General features: G+C 39.5%; 1 protein-coding gene across 1 annotated transcript in view; it reads right to left on the minus strand.

Annotated features, from left to right (window-relative positions):
* Nucleotides 1–22,328, minus strand: part of SPTLC2 (serine palmitoyltransferase long chain base subunit 2) — a 79,871-nt gene that overhangs the window by 6,921 nt on the left and 50,622 nt on the right. The window contains exons 10-11 of the mRNA XM_032691274.1: nt 6,252–6,387; nt 4,231–4,360 (exon numbers count right to left, since the gene is read on the minus strand). Coding sequence (XP_032547165.1) covers nt 4,231–4,360; nt 6,252–6,387 — 266 coding nt within the window. The remainder of the gene's footprint in view (nt 1–4,230; nt 4,361–6,251; nt 6,388–22,328) is intronic.

Raw genomic sequence — 22,328 nt, forward strand, 5'->3', positions numbered from 1 at the left:
TATGTTGCAATCTCTTTGATAAGACACTGGTTCACAACAGGGTCTCTTAAAAGTCAAACCATAAACTTCATTTCTCTACAGAACACTCGTGGAGCAAGGTACAAAATAAATGAGTTGCTGCAGACAAATCTGCAACAGTATGTCATGCTAATTATTTTATATAGGCAAGTAACAAAGAAATGAGATCAGAAGATTATGTTCAAGCCCAATGTGCTTTTTAATTCAAAGGCTGGCATCCTTCACTCCCTTGAATTGTAAATTTATTAAGATAGGTACATTCAGCATTCCTTCAGAATGTCACTAATTCAACATTAATGCTCCAGTTTTAACATGTTCTGGGTCAAATGCTTGTCTCTTGGACAGTTGGCAGATGGGGGTTAATATCCCTACATGCTTTTTTCTTTTTGGATGGATAGTTCAAGTTTTTGTTTCTTTAAACAATGGCCCTTCATGCTTGTTATATCTGGCAGCAAAAACCTCTCCACTCTAAAATCTGGGGGAACGACAAACCCAGAAGTTGGACCTCGGTAAAAACAAAACAAAACAGAAGTGTGGGCACAGTCTGCCAGAGTTTTAAGTAAATATCCCATATGGAAGCAATTTAAAGCTGAATTTCTGTTGAAAGACTATGTTAACTGTTATTCTTGAATGCAGATTTAGGATTTTATTAATTTAAAACAAAAAGGGCCATGTGACCAGCAAAGACTCAAAGGAAATGGCATTGGTGTACTCTGACTTTAGGAGAGTGTAATATATTTTTCATCATTGAAAAGAAAGCACCAGCCCACAGGGATACAGGTTATGAGGGACTTCACTCTGATCCTAGGCCAAATATTTTCAGGCAAGGAAGTTTTATTTACATAAAACACTTAAAATTGTAACTAAGAACTGTTTCCCATCATGTGGGTTTAATTAATAAGAACAAGGAAGTATCACAAATATCAGCATTTGCAAGACAAGCTTCTCTTCCCTGTGCTTCAAACTCAGACAAATTTTGTTTAGAAAAAATGCTGTAAGAGCCCTAATTAGCACCCACACATACACAGATGGGCTATCAAGTTGTCCTCTCTGCTGAGTTGAAGCTCTCTGTCAGCTCTCCCCAAATCCATTCACTTTAGTTCCTTCTCCTCCTGGATACTGTTGCCACAGTTCAGTAGAGGGATTAGATCTGAGAGCTGCCTAAATGATTAGCTGCCTGAAATCAATCGTTTTTCACTGCATCACAAGAAAACACAACACAAATTCACTGACATGAAGACTTGCTCCTTATTAACTCCTCTCACCAATGTTCTGGGTTCAAAGCATGCAGCTATTTTGAACCTTAAAGTGGGTTACACTAACTTGGAACAAAGCCTGCACATACTGAGCTGAATCAGGATTTCTTCATTCACTTCAAAATTCACACCTCATTTTCCTCTGGATTATTTTTTTGGGTAGACAAACCCTAATATATTGAACAAGCATTTTGTCAGTTTAGAGGATTTAACACTTACAGAGGTACTCTAGGAATGAATCTTATGTTAAAAGCACGAAACTTGAAATATTTTCTGGAAAATGCAGACAGACTTGTAAGTGAATTGACAGGAGAAAAGGTTTTTTAAGCAGAGTAATAAAAGTTACAGATAGGTTTTGGAAGAGAGCATATGTAGTACTTATATAGACCCTGCAAAAGCAGCTTGTTAAAGTAAAGGCTCAAGATAGTCACTAAAGGAGAAGACCAAGAACCTAACCAACAGCAAGACTGCATGATTGCACGACTGCCCAGGTAGTGCCAGCGTATCAAGTTTGTACAGTTTCAGTTTTAGCTCAGTTTGCAGCAATATGATTTCAGAGACTTCAGTTTTCTTTCTTTTCCTTCCTCCCACATCCTACCCATTCATCACCACTCCATGTCCACCTGTCCAGAAGTTACTGCTCCCTCATTTGTGTCAATGCACTCAGTTCTATTATTGTACTATTCATTTTATATAGAGTGAAAGGAAGAGAAGGAGAGGGCCTCCTCCAAACATACTGGTTCAAAATTTTTATTTGGAACAGAAACAACTGAATTCGGATAATTAAGGGAAGAGTAGCAGGACAAGTAGCTAGGAAGGAACTTCTTAAGCAGTCTGTTGCTGGAGTGTCACGTTAGAGAATCTCTCAGGTCTTACAAGGCAGAAACAACTGAGAAGCAGCAAGTACAGCACTAGAGATACATGGCAGGTTGTTTAATACTATTCAACAACACTAAACATATATTACCAAACTGCACACACACTACTCACCACCTTACTAATTTTCATAACAAAAACAAAATACAAAAAGCATGCCATTTTAAGCTGTTGATTTGGAAGTTCTGCAGCAGTGAAGTGTGAAAAGGTTGAATCTATTTTTTTTTGACAAGACATTAGTAAATATCTGTTTATATGTCCCATTTGCTGTTTATATATTGAAGTGTTACCTACCTGATCATATTTGGGCATGATTTCCCCTCTCTAACTCTATGATGACTACTCCAAATCCCCTTCTGGTCCACAAAATGTTCAAAAATACTTTCAAGGATTTTTTTCTCCACAATTTTCTCAAGATCAAGGTGAGGTTTCTCAACCTGCAGTTCCTCAGATCACACTTTTTACCCTTCTTGAAGAGAGTAGTGACATTTGCTGTCTTCCAAACCTCTGGAACCTCCCTCAGTCACCATGACCTCCCACCAAAGATGATAATCAAGAGTGGCCTTGCAGTCAGCTCCCTCAACACTTGTGGGTCCACCCCATCAGTTCCCATGGACCTGTGCATGTTCAGTTTGTTTAAATATTCCTTTATTGGAGCCTCCTTCACACTAAAGGTAAGTCTTCACTGCTCCATACTTTTCCACTGATCTTATGGTCCCAGGATTCCCGATTCAAGCCTCACGAGTAGACAGTGACAACAAAGGCACCGAGTACCCTCATCTCTTGCATGTCATTTGTCACCTGATTCCCTTTGCCATTCAGCAGCAGCACCCCATATTTTCTCTTCCTTTTGCTACTAATATCCCCATAAAAGCCCTGCCTGCTGCATTTCATGTCCTTTGACAGACTGAGTTCCAGGTGGGCTTTGGCTTTCCTGATCCCAATCCCTGCATGCTCAGAACTCTGTCTCTATTCCTCCTGGGTCATCTGTTCCTGCTTGCACCTCCTTCTTATATGCTTCCATTACATGTTTTGGTTGGTTGTTGATCCATGCAGGCTTCCCACATTCACTCTGCTGCAAGTCAGGATGGATCATTCTTCAGGGGAGAAGGGAGGAGGAAAAAATCAATTAGCTGTCCTGGACACCTCCTCTCTTTGAGGCTGTATCCTATGGGATTCTTTCAAGTAGGTCTCTGAACAGGACAGAGTCTACTCTCATGAAGTCCAAGTTCATGACTCAACCTAGTTTAGGTTCTGAGTCACAGACCCTCAAAGTGGGAAAAAAAACACAATGCAGAACTTCAACAGTGCCTAATACATGCCATGTCCATCAAAGAAGATTATTCAGAAGACTTAAGAGTGAATGTAGCTACCACTCCAAAACATACTAAGAATAGTCAGGCTTATTCATATAATCCTTTTTCAACTCTATTAGTCAGAGAATAACTGCTATCCTTACTTTTTAAGGCAGCATCTCCTAACTGTGATGCACGCCTCCTCAGAGAGGACCTCCATTCCCTCTGGAACATGCTTACTGCAGGCAGGAGTCAGTAAGGCATTGCACGTGGCACAGACTCATTAGGACAAGATTATTTAAGATAAAAGTGCTCAGAAGCTGTAAAGAAGAACTGGAGTAATCTTTGGAATAAAAATTTTCACTAGTAATCACGAGCTTCCTTCTGAGAAGAATATAAATGTTTTGGAGGTTTTCAGTTTTTTTTTTTTTCTTCTTACCATTAGCATCTAGGGTCAGTAAAAGCAGAATTTTTTCCTTCTAAAAGATTCAGTGCAAAGCAGAGCCTCTTAAGAGGGGAAAAAGCATTGTCTCACAGGAATGAGACTGTCACCTTCACATAATCTAAAATAGAAAAGGAAAAATCCTGAGATTTACTGTAGGCAGCCATTCTGCACTGTTGAAGCAAGGAAAGAGAGATGGAGTCATGGCCAGGTCTATTACAAAAGACTTCGAGGATTAGGTTCAACTAGTTTGTGTACCAAACATTGAACCAGTGCACAAAAAACAGACAGTTGTTGTATCTGTTTATAGCAGGCATGAGCAAAAGGAAGAGGAGACACTTACTGTATCAAGCATCTCTTTGGTATGAGCTGCAGACAAACAGAATCTGGCTCTGGACTCGATGATGGGAGTGGCCGGGAAGCCCACAACCACAACACCGATGTTCCGCTTCAGCATCTCACGTCCAAACGCACTGCCAGAGAGAACAAGATCGTCGCAATTATTCCACTGGTAGCAAAGCCAGAGCATGAAGGTCTCAGTGTGTTAATGCATACAAGCCTTTGCTGAAGCAAGCCTGTAACAACACAATTTGGACCTTCCGGTGCTTTCTTTTAGAGGCAGAATGCCTGCTCACAAAAGCCTTTTTTTAATTCACTCCCAAGAGGTGGTCCTTCTCAAAAGGTTTCACTGTATTAAGTTCCAACAAAGCTGAAAGCTTATATGTGGCAGAGACTGGTCTTATAGCAGGCTGTTTCTAAACGGATTTGTAACTTAAGCTTGGAAATCTTTCCGATAGGAAACAGGGATTTTAGCTCCGACGTTTGACTATATAAGGAATCCCTCACGCTGCAATGCCCCAAAGCAGATGTTTCTGCAGTTTCGAGATGTTTTGTTATCGCCAATTGAACTTGATTAAAGTACATTAATGTGTCATAGAATGTACCGCTTTTTAAGAGCCTATCATGGGAACCATTGAATCACCACAGTAAACTGTGGAATCACCTAATATGATACCAGATATTTCAAAGAAAGGTGCAAAAATCTCATACAACTGTCACACTATTTTACTGAACTATCTTCAATAAAATATAGTCTTAAAGAGATTAAAGAAACTAGTGGCTGTGAGTTATGCTATGAGAGGCACAAAGATATTGATCCTTTCTGTAATGGCAGTGCAATTCTGGGTGTTTCTACAGGCCACAGGAAATGGTTAATCTGTTTTGAACTGACCTTGTTGTGAGAAGTAGCAATGAACTTAAGAGGCTTATAAGGATGTATAAAAATAACATTCTTTTACTAGGTTGTTAAATTTTCTGCCACAACTATTTTGCTCAGCTAATCAACATTTCCAGGGAGAAGATTGTACTGACTGGCAGAGCAGCTGGGCAGGGGAAACAGTATGCCTCTGTGTGCTGGATGGTGCACACTGCAGACCGGCAAGGCCTGTAAAGGTAACAGGACTTTCAAACTCTGTTACATTGACAAGGGTGGAGAAAGACTTTATCTGCCTTCGTGCAGAGTGCTAGATGATGCTTGTTCTGTCACAGAACCAAAGTGCTTAGCCAGAGTGAAGCCTAGTTGAGCTAGTAAAGCACTAGAGATGTTCAGTAAGGCTTAAAATGAAACTATGCTTTCCAAATTTGAAAGTGTTGATTGAGTACTGCATTATATAGACAGTGAAAAGCAGTGGTCAAAGCCAAGCTGTCCTTGAAATCAGGTTCATGTTTATGTTGCAAAAAATTTTAATATATACCTTATATCCTCCTTGCAGAATTTTAGCCTTAATTATACGCAAGGCACCCCACAAATGCATAAGTATTTATAAAGCTATGTGCTCCAGTTGTACTAGTATTTACAATACTAATACCTGACTGATTAAATCCAGACCTCTTAAAAACTTGGGATTCATTAAATACATGTTCTTGTGTCCAATCATGTCTTGTTCCCCCTGCTTTTCCTTTTTTTAATTTTCAAAGTTCATCTCTGGAAATGTTGGCTGCTTCTGATCCAGGAGCCGGTTGAAAGACTTCCTCCAGTAACTTCTAACATTAATTTGCATTCAGTTTCAACTCCTCTTTAGCACATTTATACACTTTACATATAAACAGAATGGCAACACCCCCCCCCAACACCCCCCCCAAACCTTTAAAACATGAATCGTAGTGGCAAAATTGCTTCCTCAAAGCGCTTCCTTGCTGCCCCAAGCTACAAGCCTTGATTTTCTCAAGTTCACTTCTATAGCATGTTTCCATATTTCATAAGACTCAGTAATGATCATAAAAGCAAAAATCAAACCAGTCTGTTCTTATATTTAGAAAACAATATTGTACCATCCTGGCTTTAAAGAAGACAGATAAACCTACCCAATTTTTGCTGGCATGTACAGCATCAGAGGCACAACAGGGGAATCTTCATTTCCATAGATGATAAAGCCCATCTCTTTCAGTCGTCTCCTGAAATATCTTGTGTTCTCTGCTAGTTGCTGCACACGTGCTCTCCCTAGAAAAGAAATTAAGGTAAGACTGAACTCAATTGTCAAAAGTCACGTGCATAACTGCAACACAAGACCTCCAGCTAAAATATAAAATATGAATGTGCCACCTGTGTTTATGGAAGCATTAAATATAAATGCAAATTGGAATTTGAAGTTTCTTCTCCCTCATGTAATCAAGATTGATCATGCATTTTCTGACAAGTCTATAGCTGAATGGACTAGGATAGGCACAACCATCAAGCCCAAGCATTCCCTAGTTTTCTATATCAGGTTTTCAATCAAGAGGTACCTGGCAAAACAAGGCAGTTAGCTGCTTTTAAACAAGATTCAAAATTTTCTCAAAATTCACTAGTAACTGCATCTTGAAGAAGAGTTTGCTTACACTTTGAATAATTAATGGAAACCTATTGAATCAGCTGGGGCTGTTCACCAAATTTTATCCTGCTTGTCTGTATTAATATAAATTACTACTTTCCTCTTTAGATCTCCTTGCTGAACTGATCACGTGGCTGCTCCCTAACCTTTTTCACTTAAAATGAGCTGGGTTTAAATTAAACCAATTACTTCTGATAATCCAGCTCACTTCACATAACTGGCAGCAGCTGATTTATCATGTATTCAACAAATTCTGTATGGATTTTTTTGACATTTGTCAAAATTAGTACACAGGACATTAGACAGTATAATTGAAATATTCCAGCTGTTCAGATATGCATAGAACAACCTGTTCATCATTTAATTAAATTCTAGCCTAACACAGTGTACTACATTCCTGTTTTACCCAGAAAAAGGTTTGTGTCATCTCACCTAAGCAGATCATAATGCACTTCTGATCAATTAATACTCTAATGTGCTTAAGAGATTAAGCACTATGCCATTGATGAGACTATAATAAGTAACACTTATAATTACTTGCCTCTGATCCACAGAATATATTTCTGGATAACCAATTATCCAAATAGTGCCTTGTCCAGACAGGTGATTCATATACCAAACCTTTAAATGTACAGCAGCGTGGATCTGTTCCACACAGTGAAGTCAGCTGCTAGATATTAATCATCTTCCTTTAAAGTTGTAGATAACATAAGGTGATTAACTAAAAGGAACGTCAGGTCTCAAAGAAACATCCAACACCCACAATATCTCTGCTCCAGGCCAGAACAAATGTAATTTTAAGAACTTATATAGTATTTGTTGCCGAGAGTATCAGACATTCCACCCACAACCAGGCAATCAAAGGCAAAATCCCATCAAAGGCATAAGAAAAAAGGATGAAACCTGTTAAGTTTGCAAAACCTGGCCTATCATTACTGGGTAGGAGCCGGTATTTTAACAGCACTGACTGCCATTTAAGACATCTCTTCTTCTCCATTAAGAGTATTATTTCTTAATCTTCTCTCCCCCCAGAGTTTCTGCAGAAGCTTAATTCCTCTTCCCCAAAAAGCAGTAAGATTTCAGTGAAACACAAAGGCATCTTGAGCTTATGAAACTAAATTTTTAAGTGGTTCACATAAGATCAGAGCCTCTACTGGAGACTCAGCTTTCTCTTATGTTTTCAGACCAATTATTTGGTTATTTTAAATACCTCAGACTACAAAATGAAGTTGAAAAAAAAACCAAACAACCCAGTCAAATTAGAAGAAACAGGCCTACTGCAAGAGACTAACAATAGTGGGTCAAAAGCCACTACTTGCATTTCTAACATTGAGGCAGTCAATAAATACACAAGTGTCCACAGCAAACTACATGCAGAAAAAAGCCACTTTGGTAACTTCTAAGAAAGCTGCATCTGCACATCTACACAGAAATGCATCAATTTCTGTCATTTCAGGTAAGTGATGTATAATCAGCCCTTCTCCCATGACAAGGAATGCAGTTTTTGCCATACATACATCTTCTCCAAGTTCCCATAAAGCATGGTTTACAGTGCTTTAAGCAGAAGGAACTTCATCACTTTTGTGGTTTTCCCCTCTACACATTCACACCCTTTTCTATGTTGTTGGGAGCCTTCCAAATAAAGATTAAAGAGCAATCTTAATTTGTAGTTGGCAACTGCTTCATTAAGTCTTCCCTAAACTCCTTCCAATAAAAAGAGGCAATGATTCTACATTTGTCCTTATAGATTGAAGAGTGCTTTGAGATGCAAACAAGTTTCATGCAGAAGTCTTTCAGTTCTCTACAGAGATGTAATCACCTATTACAGTAACTGACAGATTTGGAAAACGCTTGCCTTTTTCAGCTTTGCGAGTCTCAAAAGTTTACCAGACTTCACTTTAGAACCATCAGGCAATTTACTGAAATTATTACTTCTCTAAAAACTTTTCACCGTGGCTACAATAATATTACCAAGAACTTGAAAATATATTCAGTGGCGTCTTCTCACTCCCACCCCATGACATTACCATCTGAAGAGAACTGTAGCTGTGGTGAAGCAAACCACTGGGAATCAAACAAGAATTGAGCACAGGTTCCTTGTCCTGATTGCCTTTCTCCCTGCATCCATGCATTTTGTGCAACTGCTCTTCTCTGCACTTCAACATATTTAGTGTCCTATTCTATATAAAATCCTGCACTCAAAGAGTGATGACACATGCTAATTGAATAGGGTTTGCAATATTATGCAACAAGCATATACCCAGTGTTCAGCTCTGCTAACATTTGCTGGTTCAGCCCCACTGGTACACACTAGTGTAGTGGGCTGTTAACTGCTACTACAGTTCTACCATGTTTTCTGGGACCACAAAGACAAACCAAGCAGTGCCTGGAGACAGCAGCTGCTAATCTCACTTGTACCCAAACAGTGCTTGAGCATTCAGAGAGGGCCTCAAAGTCCCTTCTCAGCGCAAGTATCTTCTGAAGCTCAGAGCTCAGTCCAGGTCTGCTCAACTGCAGGCCTAAAAAAGTTTCCAGGACTGCAGCAATTCTCCAGAAGCTGGCTTTTTTGGCAGTATGCAGCTTCAGTTTTAAGACTATGGAAAAAAAAAAAAGGCCAGATCAGACACCACTCTGCCAATTGTTCTTGCATAGGAGTTGTGCAATAATTCTGGTAACAGCCTTTCATCTAGGAAACTGGAATGTGATGACCTTCAGGGAGAGAAGGAAGGGGGGAAGAAAGGGATGATTACTGGAACTGAGTTCTTCAAAAGGCTAAAAAACTAGAACTGCTTATCAGATCAACTGATCTCAAGTCCCTCACGGGTCCTGTAAATAACTTAAACTAGCTACTGACAGACCAACACTGGAATTAGAGGATTAACTAATAACTTCTCCTTTACTTCTATACCTTTCGCAAGTTTACTGCAGCCCTATCAAGATTGCTCTTGCAATTCAGTAAAACACTTCCTGCTTGCAGCAGCCTGGGCATCATTTAGTCTGAAGTGCACATGTATCCCCTAAAGAAAATGGTGCTATCATATCAAAAGTAAAGGTCACATGCCATCTATAGGGGAGAAACACTCTCCTGTCACAAATATACAAGACAAGCAATATGCTTTAAAAAATGCAGATAACATCTCCCTGAAAAAAAAAAAAAACCAACACCCTAGAGAAAGCATTTAATTATGAATCTAAAAGCAGAAGATGCATATTCCTTGCAACCCCTGAAAAGTAAATTAGTGTTTCTGTCAGGACAGGTTCCCATAGGCTAAAAGAATGATATTTCACTTGTGAAGGTCTCTGTTTTACAGGTCATACTGCTCAGAAAAACAAAAGTTATAGTGAAAACAGGACGCAGAGAAGGCAGAGTTATTGAATGTCTTCTTTGCATTGGTCTTCACTGACAACACCAGCCCTCAGGAACCTTTGACTGTGTCTTGGTTTAGTGACAATATATTTGGAAGGTGAGATGAACCCTCCTTTTTTATTATTTCCCTCCCTTCGGTATAAATAAGGTTAAAAATTATGAGGAGTGTGAATGAAGACGGGAAAATAACAATTTCACTAAATAGGGAAAGAAAGAAAGAAAGAAAGAAACAAACAAACAGAAATAGCAGAAAATATTACCTAGCTACCCCCTTCCCCTCTAGGTTAAAACAAAACCTGGAAGGGTATTTCATCCAAAAAAGTCTTATGCTGCTGAGGTACTGGTGTGGGTTTTGGCATAGCAATCACATGGGTGTGTGGGTGGTGGGGGTGACCCAGTGCGGTGCTGGGGCTGGTGGGCTCAGGCCGTGGGGCGGCAGCACTTTGTGTGGATGAGAGAGCAAAACGGCTACGGCTGAGATGGTGGCAACTCTGGAGAAGGGAATTCCCTAGCTGGCAGTGGTAGTGGTTCCCAGCCTATTACACAACAGCTTCAAAAGTGCTCTGAAAAGCAGCGCTACAGTGGTTCCCCTGAGTTTGAGCTTAGTCCGACAGTGGAGGAATGGCTGAGCGCTCTGGGAAAGACTCCAAGAGTCCACAGTCCTCCAGTGGGCAAAAACCAGTAGTACTGAAAGAGCAGTTCTGGCCTGCACCTGCCTTTTATCTCCTGTCTCCTGAGTTCCTGAGATGCTCCACTCCAGGGACCCACCTCTTCTAAGACCCCTGGGGACAGTCTTCCCCCAGTCCAGCTCGGATGGGGGCAGTCCCCACGCTCTGAAATTACGTGGTGGTATGAAATACTCATCACTGAAAACCTTCCCGTTTAACTAAACTACAACAGAACCAGAAGACCAGGCAGGGTGAAGGAATACTGTAAGGAAGACTTTCCCTTGGTCAAGGAGGATTGGGTTAGAGAACACCTAGGCAGAGGTGACATCCACAAGACCATGGGCTCTGACAGGATGCATCCACAAGTGCTGAGAGAGCTGGAGGATAACAGAGCAAGGCAGCTCATGATCATCTTTGAAAGGTCATGGAGATAAGGAAAGGTGCCTGAGGACTGGAAGAAAGCAAATGTCACCCTGATCTTGAAAAAGGGCAAGAAGCAGGACCCAGGAAACTACCAGCCATTCAGCCTTACCTCAATCCCTGGAAAGGTGATGGAGCACCTCATTCTGGAGACCATCTCTATCCACATGAAAGACAAGAAGGTGATCAGGAGTAGTCAGCGTGAATTTATTAAAGGTAAATCATGTTTGACCAACCTGGATAGATACAGGTACAGAAGTGGATACTGTCTATCTCAACTTTAGCAAGGCTTTTGACACTGTCTCTCACAATATTCTCATACACAAACTCAGGAAGTGTGGACTGGATGAGTAGAAAGTGAGGTGGATTGAGATCTGGCTGAACAGCAAAGTTTGGAGGGTTGTAGTCAGTGGCAGAGGGTCCAGTTGGAGGCCCGTCACTAGTGATGTCCCCCAAGGTTCAATACTGGGCACAGTATTGTTTAACCTATTCATCACTGACTTGGATGGAGGGAAGACACCTCCTCAGCAAGTTCACTGACAACACCAAGCTGGGAGAAGTGCTTGACACCCCAGAGGGCTGTGCAGCCCTTCAGAAGGACCTTGACAGGTTGGAGAGATGGGCAGAGAAGAACTGCCTGAAATTCAAAGGCAAATGCAGGGTCCTCACCAGGGAAAGAATAACCCCAGGCACCAGCACAGGCTGGGGGCCAACCTGCTGGAAAACAACTCCACGGAGAAGGACCTGGGGGTCCGGTGGCAGTTCATGCCTAAAATAACAGTCGAAATACTTCAAGGATTCTGAGACAACCCTTATTTGCAAAAGGCATTTTAATAAATAAACAACAATTGCTCAGCAGTTAAAAATTTTTGCAAGACTAGGATGAACTTAGCCTTTGGAAAAAAAAAAGTAAAGAAAAAAGAGACAGTTCTTAGACCTGATGTCTGTATAACTTCTCTATTCCGTGTTAAAAAAATCATCTTTACAAAGAGCAAAGAAGCTCCAGAATTTGTGGAAGTTACGCAGCCACAAAGATCTAATATTTGTAATGTTTCTGCCATCTATTAAGGTTGAAGAATAAACTATCATAGATGGTATGGACACAAAAGAAAATTCAGTTCCACCAGGATGTAACTGTTTTCCCCCAGCTCTTGTGATCTCTAGGCAATAATTGGAGAGCAATCACAAATCTATTCGTTCAAACAGTGCAACACTTCATCAGCATAGCTTCTGGAGAAATAAAAGGCAAGTTGCATTGTACACAGACAGACTAACAGCTGACACTGAACTGAGGGGCAAACCAACTTCACATAGGCAAAAACACACAAGCAGGATTTTATCTGCTTGTCACACTAGGGATCATTGTCTCCTGGATCTAAAACAAAGATTCTTGGGGCAATAAAAAGGAAGCTGTATGTTTACATTTTTATTTAATTCTTATAAAGACTTCAAAGCAAAATAGTAGGACACATCTTGTAAAATGGTTCCTAACCAGTGAAACTGTAAACTGTATGCACATGCTCTTGTTGGTCAACAAATATGAATTCACATTAGATAGCTATGATGAAGTTCTATATTCTTCCATTAACCAATCTTTTAGCTGTTCTACGCATTAGAGTTTTATTACTGCAGTCTTAATTTAACCTATTTATTTTATTGTCAACATGGACAGTGAGGCTAAACTAAGCAGTTTCATGCCTTTACTTTACAAACCAGTTGAAGACTAACATATTTGGTTATAATGATTAAATGAAAAATTTAGAATAAAAAAACCTCTTTATATGAACAGATTGCAATTCAGTACATGCAGAATCGTTCCACCTGTGATACATATTTATTGCCTCAATTACTCAGGCCCTCAATAACAGCTCGTGCTGTAACACAATGAACACCTTCAGTTTTGGTATTCGTTATGTGATCAAGGGAATTAAAGCATTTGCTAGCAGAGATTTCTGAGAATTCTGTGATAACTTGTGAAGATGTACTCTGATAGCACACTGCCTCTGGTAAGACTCAGTATGTGTTTAACAAGAAGTAGGTTTTGTTAGTAAGATTGGCTGAGGCATATTAAAGATGTTTTCAATCACTGCAAGAAGATGATTATGGCAAGTTATTATAACAGATCCATAAGGCATCTTTGAAATGAAAACACTCAATTCTTTAAAAAGAGTTACTTTCAGTCTCTAATGTAGTTCATTTTGCATTGTTTTTCAAGCTTGTCCCATCTTACAAACTACTGACAGCACAGAGGTGTTAGAGATGAGAAGCATTATATTACCTACTTGACAGATGTACCATCCTTAATTTGTGGCAGAGTCATTTATGTTAGTATAGCTTATTTCAGTCAAGGAAGGGATTTATCCAGCAATAACTTTACCCTGACAAATACCACAACTTTACTGATGTTAGCATGACCTCAGTAGGTATATTTTGCTTGGAGGGCTATCAATTTTGTAGGACTACTTACCTGGGCAGGTCTCTTGTCCTCTCCTCTCCTGACAGCCACAATTCAAGGAATCTAACAAAACTTTTCCTTCCCTTGTAACAAATGCTTTCCCAGGACTAAACAAGTTAATTTTTTGTGTCTTTCTTAGAAGAAAAAATGAAAAAAAAAAAATCAAGCTAACTAATAGAAGATACTTGGACAACTAAGTGCTCATGCAGATTATGGCTCTCTATGTGTGTGCATATATGCAGAATCACAGACTGGGTAAGGCTGGAAGGGACCACAGTAGGGACTATTTGGTCCAACCTCCCTGCTCAAGCAGGGTCGTTCTAAGCACATTTCACCGGATTGCATCCAGTGAGGGAGACTCCACAACCTCTCTGGGCAGTCTGTTGCAGTTAACCTGCACAATAAAGAAGTTCTTCTTCATGTTCAGGTGGAACTTCCTGTGCATCAGCCCTGCTAGAAAGCAGCATGCACATGGTATGAAAAAACATCAAAGCAACAGATCTCAACCTACTTTTTCAGAAAATAATGCTGAAAGGCGTTTTATAACCTGAGCACTAAAGTTTACTGACTGTTGTGTGAAATAAAAAGAGCCTTCGGAAAGGTCAAGTTCTGTAGCATCCACCATTGTTTCCAAATGGCACGACCAACCTACAACCCAATTTTATGGAAGTCCTTGACTACACAAGTTTACTAAAATTTTTACCAGACATGTATGATATCAAAAGTCAACCATCAATGAAAACAAAACAAACAAATAACAGAAAACACCAAAACCAAATAAAAAAACAAACAAACACAAAAAAATCAAACAATAAAACAAAACAAAAATGAAACACCAAAGAAAACCCACAAAACCAACAACAAACAAACAAACAAAACCCAGAAAACCAACCAAACAAACAAAAAAACAAAACCAAAAGAGATCACAATCCATTATGAAGGCACAGAGAACAAAGTGATGCCATTGTGTCCTGGTCCCCAAACAGAAGATGGCTAAATACACCCTACACGGAAAGGATATGGACCAGGCTGCAACATTTTGTCATTGCTTTTCTGAGAGCACCAGTATCAACGACATGGAAGATAAAGCACTATTTCATTAGCATGGATAGAGCTTTTTCTCCATATACCTTGCTATCAGTGGGCCAAACAGAAGAAAATAAGAGAGAATTTCTACTTCAAAAAGCTTGTATTTTCAGACATTGGAAGTGCTTAAATCAAAGTAAACTGCTGAGGAAAACTTGGTTACATGTATCATTCTCTAGAAGTTTGTTTCTTCAAGTCAGAGTGATGCTATAATATAATCAAGCTTGTAAATTTTTCCACATTAAAATCCCCTTGTTTTTGCAAAGGCTTATATTTTCACTCTGTTTATTATTCCTACATTTCTGTCTTTTGGTTGGCTGTTTCAGTGGAAGACATAATTCAGCATATTCTGTTTTGGAAACAAGCATTTTTCAAATCTCAACCAGGAATTCAATATTCTTGTGCTGATTTAACAGATTCTCCACTAAGCTTTCAGAAGCAAAGTTGCCTCCCAAGGGTTTATGAAAATCTTTTGCAATGTTAACATAATAAGTCCAGTTGTTTTGTGGACACTAAACTTCTAAATACTTCATCATTAAAAAAAACAACACAACAGCCAATTTCTTTTTTTGAGAAGACATAAAAGAACTACTACCCTTTTACTACCATAAACATGTTTTTCATACAAGATATAGATATCTCTCCTCTTGAAGGCTTTTCCTGAAGAGCACAAGTCAAGCATAACTTCTAATAACATTAGCACGCTGACAAAAAAACCCAAAATGTTTTTAGATCTGTCAAGTAGCAGAAAGGACAAGCACAATTTAAGAATATCTGCCTGGAAGCAAGGGTCAGATTAGAAACAAAGTCGTACCTATTAGGGACTACAGTGAGTAACTTAAAACCAGAGAAAGTAGAGAGAGATTTTAAACTTTTTAAACACTGGAACACTAAACAAAATTCCAGTTCAACATTGATTAAATGCCAGCACTTTTACCTTTTAAGGAAAAGTTTCACTAAGAGAAACAGGGAGAGCACAGTGCTGTTAAAAATGCTGTACTGGATGTTTAAGGACCTAGGACATGCTGATTTCATCCAGAGATGATTTTAAGACGCTTGTAATATCATCTATCAGAAAGAAGGCTCCTGACATGAACCCACACCTCAAGGCAGAAAGAGGGATCAAGACCTATTCACGTGTACAACCCTGACAAAGGTAGCACTCACTCACGCAATAACGGAAAGCTGACCACCTACACTAACTTATCCTATCAGCCTCAAAAAAAAAGTGATTTACAATTCATAAACAAGATGGAGGTATAAAGCAAAGTTTCACTGGTTTCTTTTAAGAGATCACATTATAAAAGCTAATAAAGAAAATTCTATACATACTTATATTTATATTACACACAGATTTCTTATCTTTCAGAATACGTTTCCTATCTCGTTATTTCAGTTCCAGGGACAAGATGACTCCATGTGTTTCAGTCTGCTTCCTCCAAGTTTGCTTGCATGAACACCGCGTGGCTGCCAATATTTGCAATCAGAATTTTACATTCTCCCCTTCAGATGCTGTCTGCAGATTTTCATTACAGATCTTCAGAAAAGTATTATATACAATTATACTATGTAACCTGAGATTGTACAGAGACACATTGAAATGTATGGGCCAGAATACTATATTCCCCCAGTTTTACATTACAAATCAGAGAATCGCAGAATATGCCAAGTTGGACCCACAAGGATCATAGAGTCCAACTCCCTGCCCTGCACAGGACCCTCCCCAAGAGTCACACCATGTGCCCAAGAGTATCATCCAAAGGCTTCTGGAACTCTGTCAGGCTTGGCGCTGTGACCACTCCCCTCAGGAGCCTGTTCCACTGCCCAACCATCCTCTGGGTGAAGAACCTTTTTCTAATATCCAACCTAAACCTCCCCTGACACAATTTCAGGCCATTCCCTCGAGTCCTGTCACTGGTCACCAGAGAGAAGAGATCAGTGTCTGCCCCTCCTCTTCCTCTCACAAGGAAGAAAGCACCAGCTCACATCAGCAAACGCCAAGAGAACCTGCCAAAACAATGAGACACTTAGAGAAAGTAATTAGAATAATTCCTTAAGTCAGTGCTATTCTATTACTGTTTAATTGTTCAAACTCTAGTATTTATCAAACCAGTCAGAAGACAGAATCAACTCACTGGGTTTTTCTGCAGGGCTGATGTGGAATCTAGGTTTAAAGCAAGCTTGGAAATGGAAGTCTTTGGGCTGCATGTCTTGAGCCTGGGGTCACCAGAAGGACCGGGCACCTTCCACTAGGAGCCAGTGCTGCACACCTGAATAGCAGTCCAGGGCTGCGGTACCCGAGGGTGGCAGTGACCTTCCAGCATGTGCTCCCAAGAAAAGGCCTGCACTGCTGTGCAATGCAGGAGACACTAAGGAACCACTAACAGGACAGCTGAGTCAAGTTATTTATTCTTCTGACATACTTGCATGCTTCCCCACTTCACTGCTCAGGAGAGAAACTACAAATAACATGGGAGGAGAAGCCCAGTTTAAGGGCCAGCACTTGAAAGCATGGATGAGGAAATCAAAAGACCGCTGAGAGCTCATGTTCGTGGCCATATGGCAGCAGCATTAGCAACGATTTATTTTAGGAGAAGCGGTGAAGGGCTTGGCTCATGACCATTCTGACTTAACCCCATGACTGTGGCTTTTAACAATACTATATGCAGGGGATTTGCCTGGATTACACGGGTACTCAGTATGGAGCCACTGCAGAGAGTGATGGCAAAAATGCTCAGTGCTTTAAAGGAGAGAGGAGAACAGTTAAATCTGATTTTAAAAATTGTAAATGGTAAAGCCAAAGAGAATCAGAAATGGAAAAAGGAGAAAAGTAAAATTATGGCTTATATTCTTGGCACTGAAAGGTCTCAGAGAAACAAAATTTATGGTAATATTAAGTATCTGTCATTGCATTTGCTATCAAACTAAACAGTTCCAGTGGAGTCTAAAGGCATGCCAAAAAACAGCTGGGTGTATGTATTGTGTACTCATTGAGTTTATACATACTGGTGAGATTGAAGCCTCTGGCATATTCCAGAGCCCAGAGGAGTATTTTTATATTTGCACTTTCTACTTTTGTTTGCAACTACCAGCTGCATTTAGAGAACTCCAAGGCAGCCTGCTCTCCCCATGAACTTCGTAATTAAGATATACAGCTCTCACCTAGAAGAGATGATGTCTCTTGATATGACTGGAAAGATACAATCTGTTAGACTCATAGAATGGTTTGGGTTGGAAAGGACCTTAAAGATCATCTGTTCCATCACCCCTGCTGTGAGCAGGGACATCTTTCACTAGAACAGATTGCTCAGAGCCTCATCCAACCTAGCCTTGAATGTTTCCAAGGATAGGGCATCCACCACTTCTCTGGGCAGCTTGGGACTGTGTTCCACCAACCTTGTTGTAAAACAATTTTTCCTTATATCTAGTCTGAATTTACCTTCTTTTAGTTTAAAACCATTGCCCCTTGTCCTGTCACAACAGGTCATATCAAAAAGTTTGTCCCCATCTTTCTTATAAGCTCCCTTTAAGTATAGGAAGGCCACAATGGAGGCACTTTGCCAGAAGATCTTACTAATTGTTCAAAATAGCATACGTTTCACAGTTTATTATTCTACTAATAGAAACTCTGTGTTGGTGGCTACAAAAGAACTTGACTGATCAGGCTGCATATGCACTTCAAATATCACAGTAGTAGTATTGCCCAACCTTGCTGTAGTCAATAAAATAGTATTTGTATTAACAGGGTAAGTCTGATTTCTTCATACTGCCCTGCTCTGTGTATCATTTAAACTTGTCTAGAGCAGTGACAGTATCTGTACAGAAGTGAGCACAACAGTCTTAGCTCATCTCAAAGGGTTTCTGCAATATGGGGACACAAACATGTTACAAAATGACATTGTAATAAAATCAGCTAAAATGGCTTCTCCTCTGTGCACAGCCATGACAGTATTATAATTATTTGATTAGTCATTTTTTGCCTCAAAGAGCAGGCTTCATCATGTGAGCAGAGAGACTTTGAAGTAAGATACATATGCTAAAACCAACAGCATGAATAAACATTTTACGGAGGTAGTAAAAGCAGTGCTAAAACTAACTGATTTAAACTGAGTCAATGTTTATTGAACCACAGGAGACAGCTTTTCTACAGCAAAAAAATTTTTTATAAGATCCTGATAACTCAAGCTTTAAAGAGAGAGAGATATTAAACCAGTAGAATGCTGCTGATATTACAGTAAAAAAAAAAAAAAAGAGGGGTTTGCAGACCATCCTGTCTCAAATCTAGCCAATGCTGGCTCCTAAAATCAGCATTAACCAAACATTTAGTAATAGTTGTAAAGACATAAAATGAGTAAATTCTATTAGAGATGTTTATAGTTGCTGAAACTTAGAAATTATTAATTCGTAGTCATTAAAGTGGAAGGAAATTTATTTCTTAATAACTCAATTCTTTAATTATTTTGTGTGCTTGTAGGTTTAATCTGGGTGCACGTACATCATCAACAATCAACTTTTATACTTTTTGTCTTTGTAGTTGGTGCACTTGTATGACAACCTGCATCTTCCCTCATGTGACTGAAACAAGGTTAATGTTCAGCCTTACATGAGTCCTTTAGAGCCTCCCAGATACAGAATTCAGTAAGCTACTAAGGACTTGGAGGAAGGTTACTATGCATTAAAATAACACATCAAGTATTTACATTCACTAAGAAACGTAGATCTAAAAATCCGTAGGACAGAAGACTCCAAGCACTCCCTGTCATTACAATTAGCCAGCAAAGGGTCTGAGTCTTTAAAACAGATGTGAATAAAGGGTTACTTTATCAAATGTAGCATCACTATCATATACTGTACCAGTGGCAGAGATTCTGACAGAGCTGTGACTAAAATGTAAGATGATTGACCTGCAGGTGTCTGAAAGACATTTTTAAGTTATTTCTGGCTACGTTATAATATTTTAGCACAGTATATTTCCACGACTAGAGGAGACTTCTGTAACCAATCCTGATAGTTTGTGGCAGCAATTGCAGCCACTGATAAACTGAAGTCTTGGACAAAACTTGATTGCTCTCCATAATCAGAAGTGAAGTTTCAGCACTGAACATAAAATGCAAGAAGATAATATCCTGACTTGGATGAAAGTCAAACATCAACCGGAAGAAAGAAACTCTCTGTAGGAAGATCACCAAAAAAGTAATCCTCAAAGAAGGAAAGAGAAACTGACTGTTGCCCCGATGAAGCACATAAGTATAGTAGGAATGAAAACTGGAACTTGCCTTAGAGAAGTTTTTTAATAGAGGAAACACCTTTATTGGACTGCTTTGGTACTTCAGGGCTACAGGGTGACTGAATGTAGAGAATAGTGTCTCAAAGATGAGTAAGTAGCCAAGGCAGATGCAAGAAACCAATGAGTAAATTTGAAAGACAGTAATCAAACAGCTACTCTTGAACTACTGAGTAAGGAATATGTAACAGCTTGTACATGTCACAAAACAGACTACTTGGCAAGGTAAGAATCCCCCTTGAATCTTGTCTGCCTACCAATTAGCACAACCTTAGTAACACAGTGTTCTACACATGAGCATCATTCAACTCCAGACAGAGGTTCCAAATGTTTTGATGATCTCCTGACCTGATTCTGCACAGTCAGACCTGAGAGTACCTAATATATCTATGGTCTGTCCAAGAAATGAGATCCTAGAATTATCCTCACCAGCCCAGGTCTAGCTACTGACATGTTGTATTGGCTTGTCAAAGACCATCAGAAGGAATCTCATGAGAGAACAAGTCAGCTTCCCCGACCACAGGTTGGCAACGCCCATAAGCAAACAAACATAAATCACCTATGGAGCATCAGGAATTGATATCATTAAGAAATGTCAATACAATGAGGTCATTTTAGGATGCATCTTGCACAGACAATGACTCTGGAAACATCCACTCTGCACCTTTCCCTATTGCACAACAGCACTGAAAAAGGCATTTGTGGAATGCAAAAGAAGCTCTACAGATTTATTTTTCTTTGTGTGAAAAGACAAAATGTTCCAGTGTGCTGAAAATAGCTGTTACTGATGTGGGAGGTATGACTTTCACCTCTCACAAATCCTTAAGGTTGGAATGGGTGTCCTGGAATCAGCCAGTCCAATCTACCTGCTCAAGCAGGATCAGCTAGAGTAGGTTGCTCAGAACTGCGTCCAACTGGGGACTGTCTCCACAGATGGAAACTCGACAACCTCAAGGAGCAGCATGTTCCAATGCTTGACCACCCTCACAGTTTCAGTTTTCAGAAACTCCTTCCCTCTTTGGTAAATCCTAGAATCATCAAAACCTCATAAATTACTAGATGCAGAAAACACTACATACACTAATAATTACAAACTAAAATTACACACATTAATTCAGTTCTAGCTGCCTCCTACAACAGAGAATAAAATTTCAAGTCTATTGGTTTGAGAAACTAATAATAATGAGCACTTTGTAACTTTTGCTCATCAACAAACTGCATATATTAAATATGAAGCATCAAGCCTAAATGGCTTGAAGCTGCTGAGGTATTTTGCCCACAAAAGGTGAAGGTCCAAGCTGCCAAACTCCAGAATAATACACATCCGCTTCTCATGTACCCTGGCAGCCAAGCAGCGAGTCAAACTTGCCAGAGCACTTTGCTCATTATACGTAAAATTCTTGACTGAATTTTAGTAACAACTTAACATGGCTTCAGTTATTTTAACCTGTGGCCAATCCCCTCATGCACATCCAAACTGCCTAGCATAGCAATGCCAGATTCAAAGTGCATTCCTCTTTACATCTAAATCTAAGATAAATGCTATTCATGCCACACTGTGCAAATATAACTGTAAGGACTCCAACTCTAAAAACAGAAGTGGTAGGAAAGTAAGAATTAGTAATGAGACGTATTAGTGCTACCTCAGCCCAAATAAAAGACTAAAATGCTTTGTAGAGTTAGTTGATGACACTTTCCTTGCAGCAATTAGCCTCACAAAAGATATCAAAAGAACTTGGCAAGAATAAGCTTCATCATAGTGTTGCTGTGATTATTTTTTAAAGCAAATTAAAAACAAATTGAAGGAATTCCTAAAGCAAAAGCAGTAACGTGTGGCAAGAGAATTTAGAACTGTGTTCTGAAATAAAATCCTGAAGCAGAGACCAGCCAACATTCTCAACAAATCAGAAACTATAGGAAGTCACATGCAATATGTTCTACTTGCAAGCATTTAAACCTGTCTCAGAGTTATAATTTAGACATTATGAGAACCAAAACTGCCTCTTGCCCCCAAGACTCTTGTGGACATTTCTGTTTAACAATTATCATCGGTTCAGATGTTTATTTTTGTCAGAGCACAAGAATTGAACCTGAATTAATCATATAATTAAACAGTATCATATAATTAAACAGGTTATAAGAAGAAGTAATACTTCAGCTAGGACAGCAAGAAAAAGAAGTAGTTGCCAGGAGGACAAATTAGCTAGCAAACTACCTAACACCACTCTGAACTTTAACTTATAGATGTAAACTGACTACTTGGCAAGCTTTCAGAAAAGGAACTTACCTCC

This window comes from Chiroxiphia lanceolata, chromosome 6 (genome assembly GCF_009829145.1).
Source record: "Chiroxiphia lanceolata isolate bChiLan1 chromosome 6, bChiLan1.pri, whole genome shotgun sequence".
NCBI classification, from domain to species: Eukaryota; Metazoa; Chordata; class Aves; order Passeriformes; family Pipridae; genus Chiroxiphia; species Chiroxiphia lanceolata.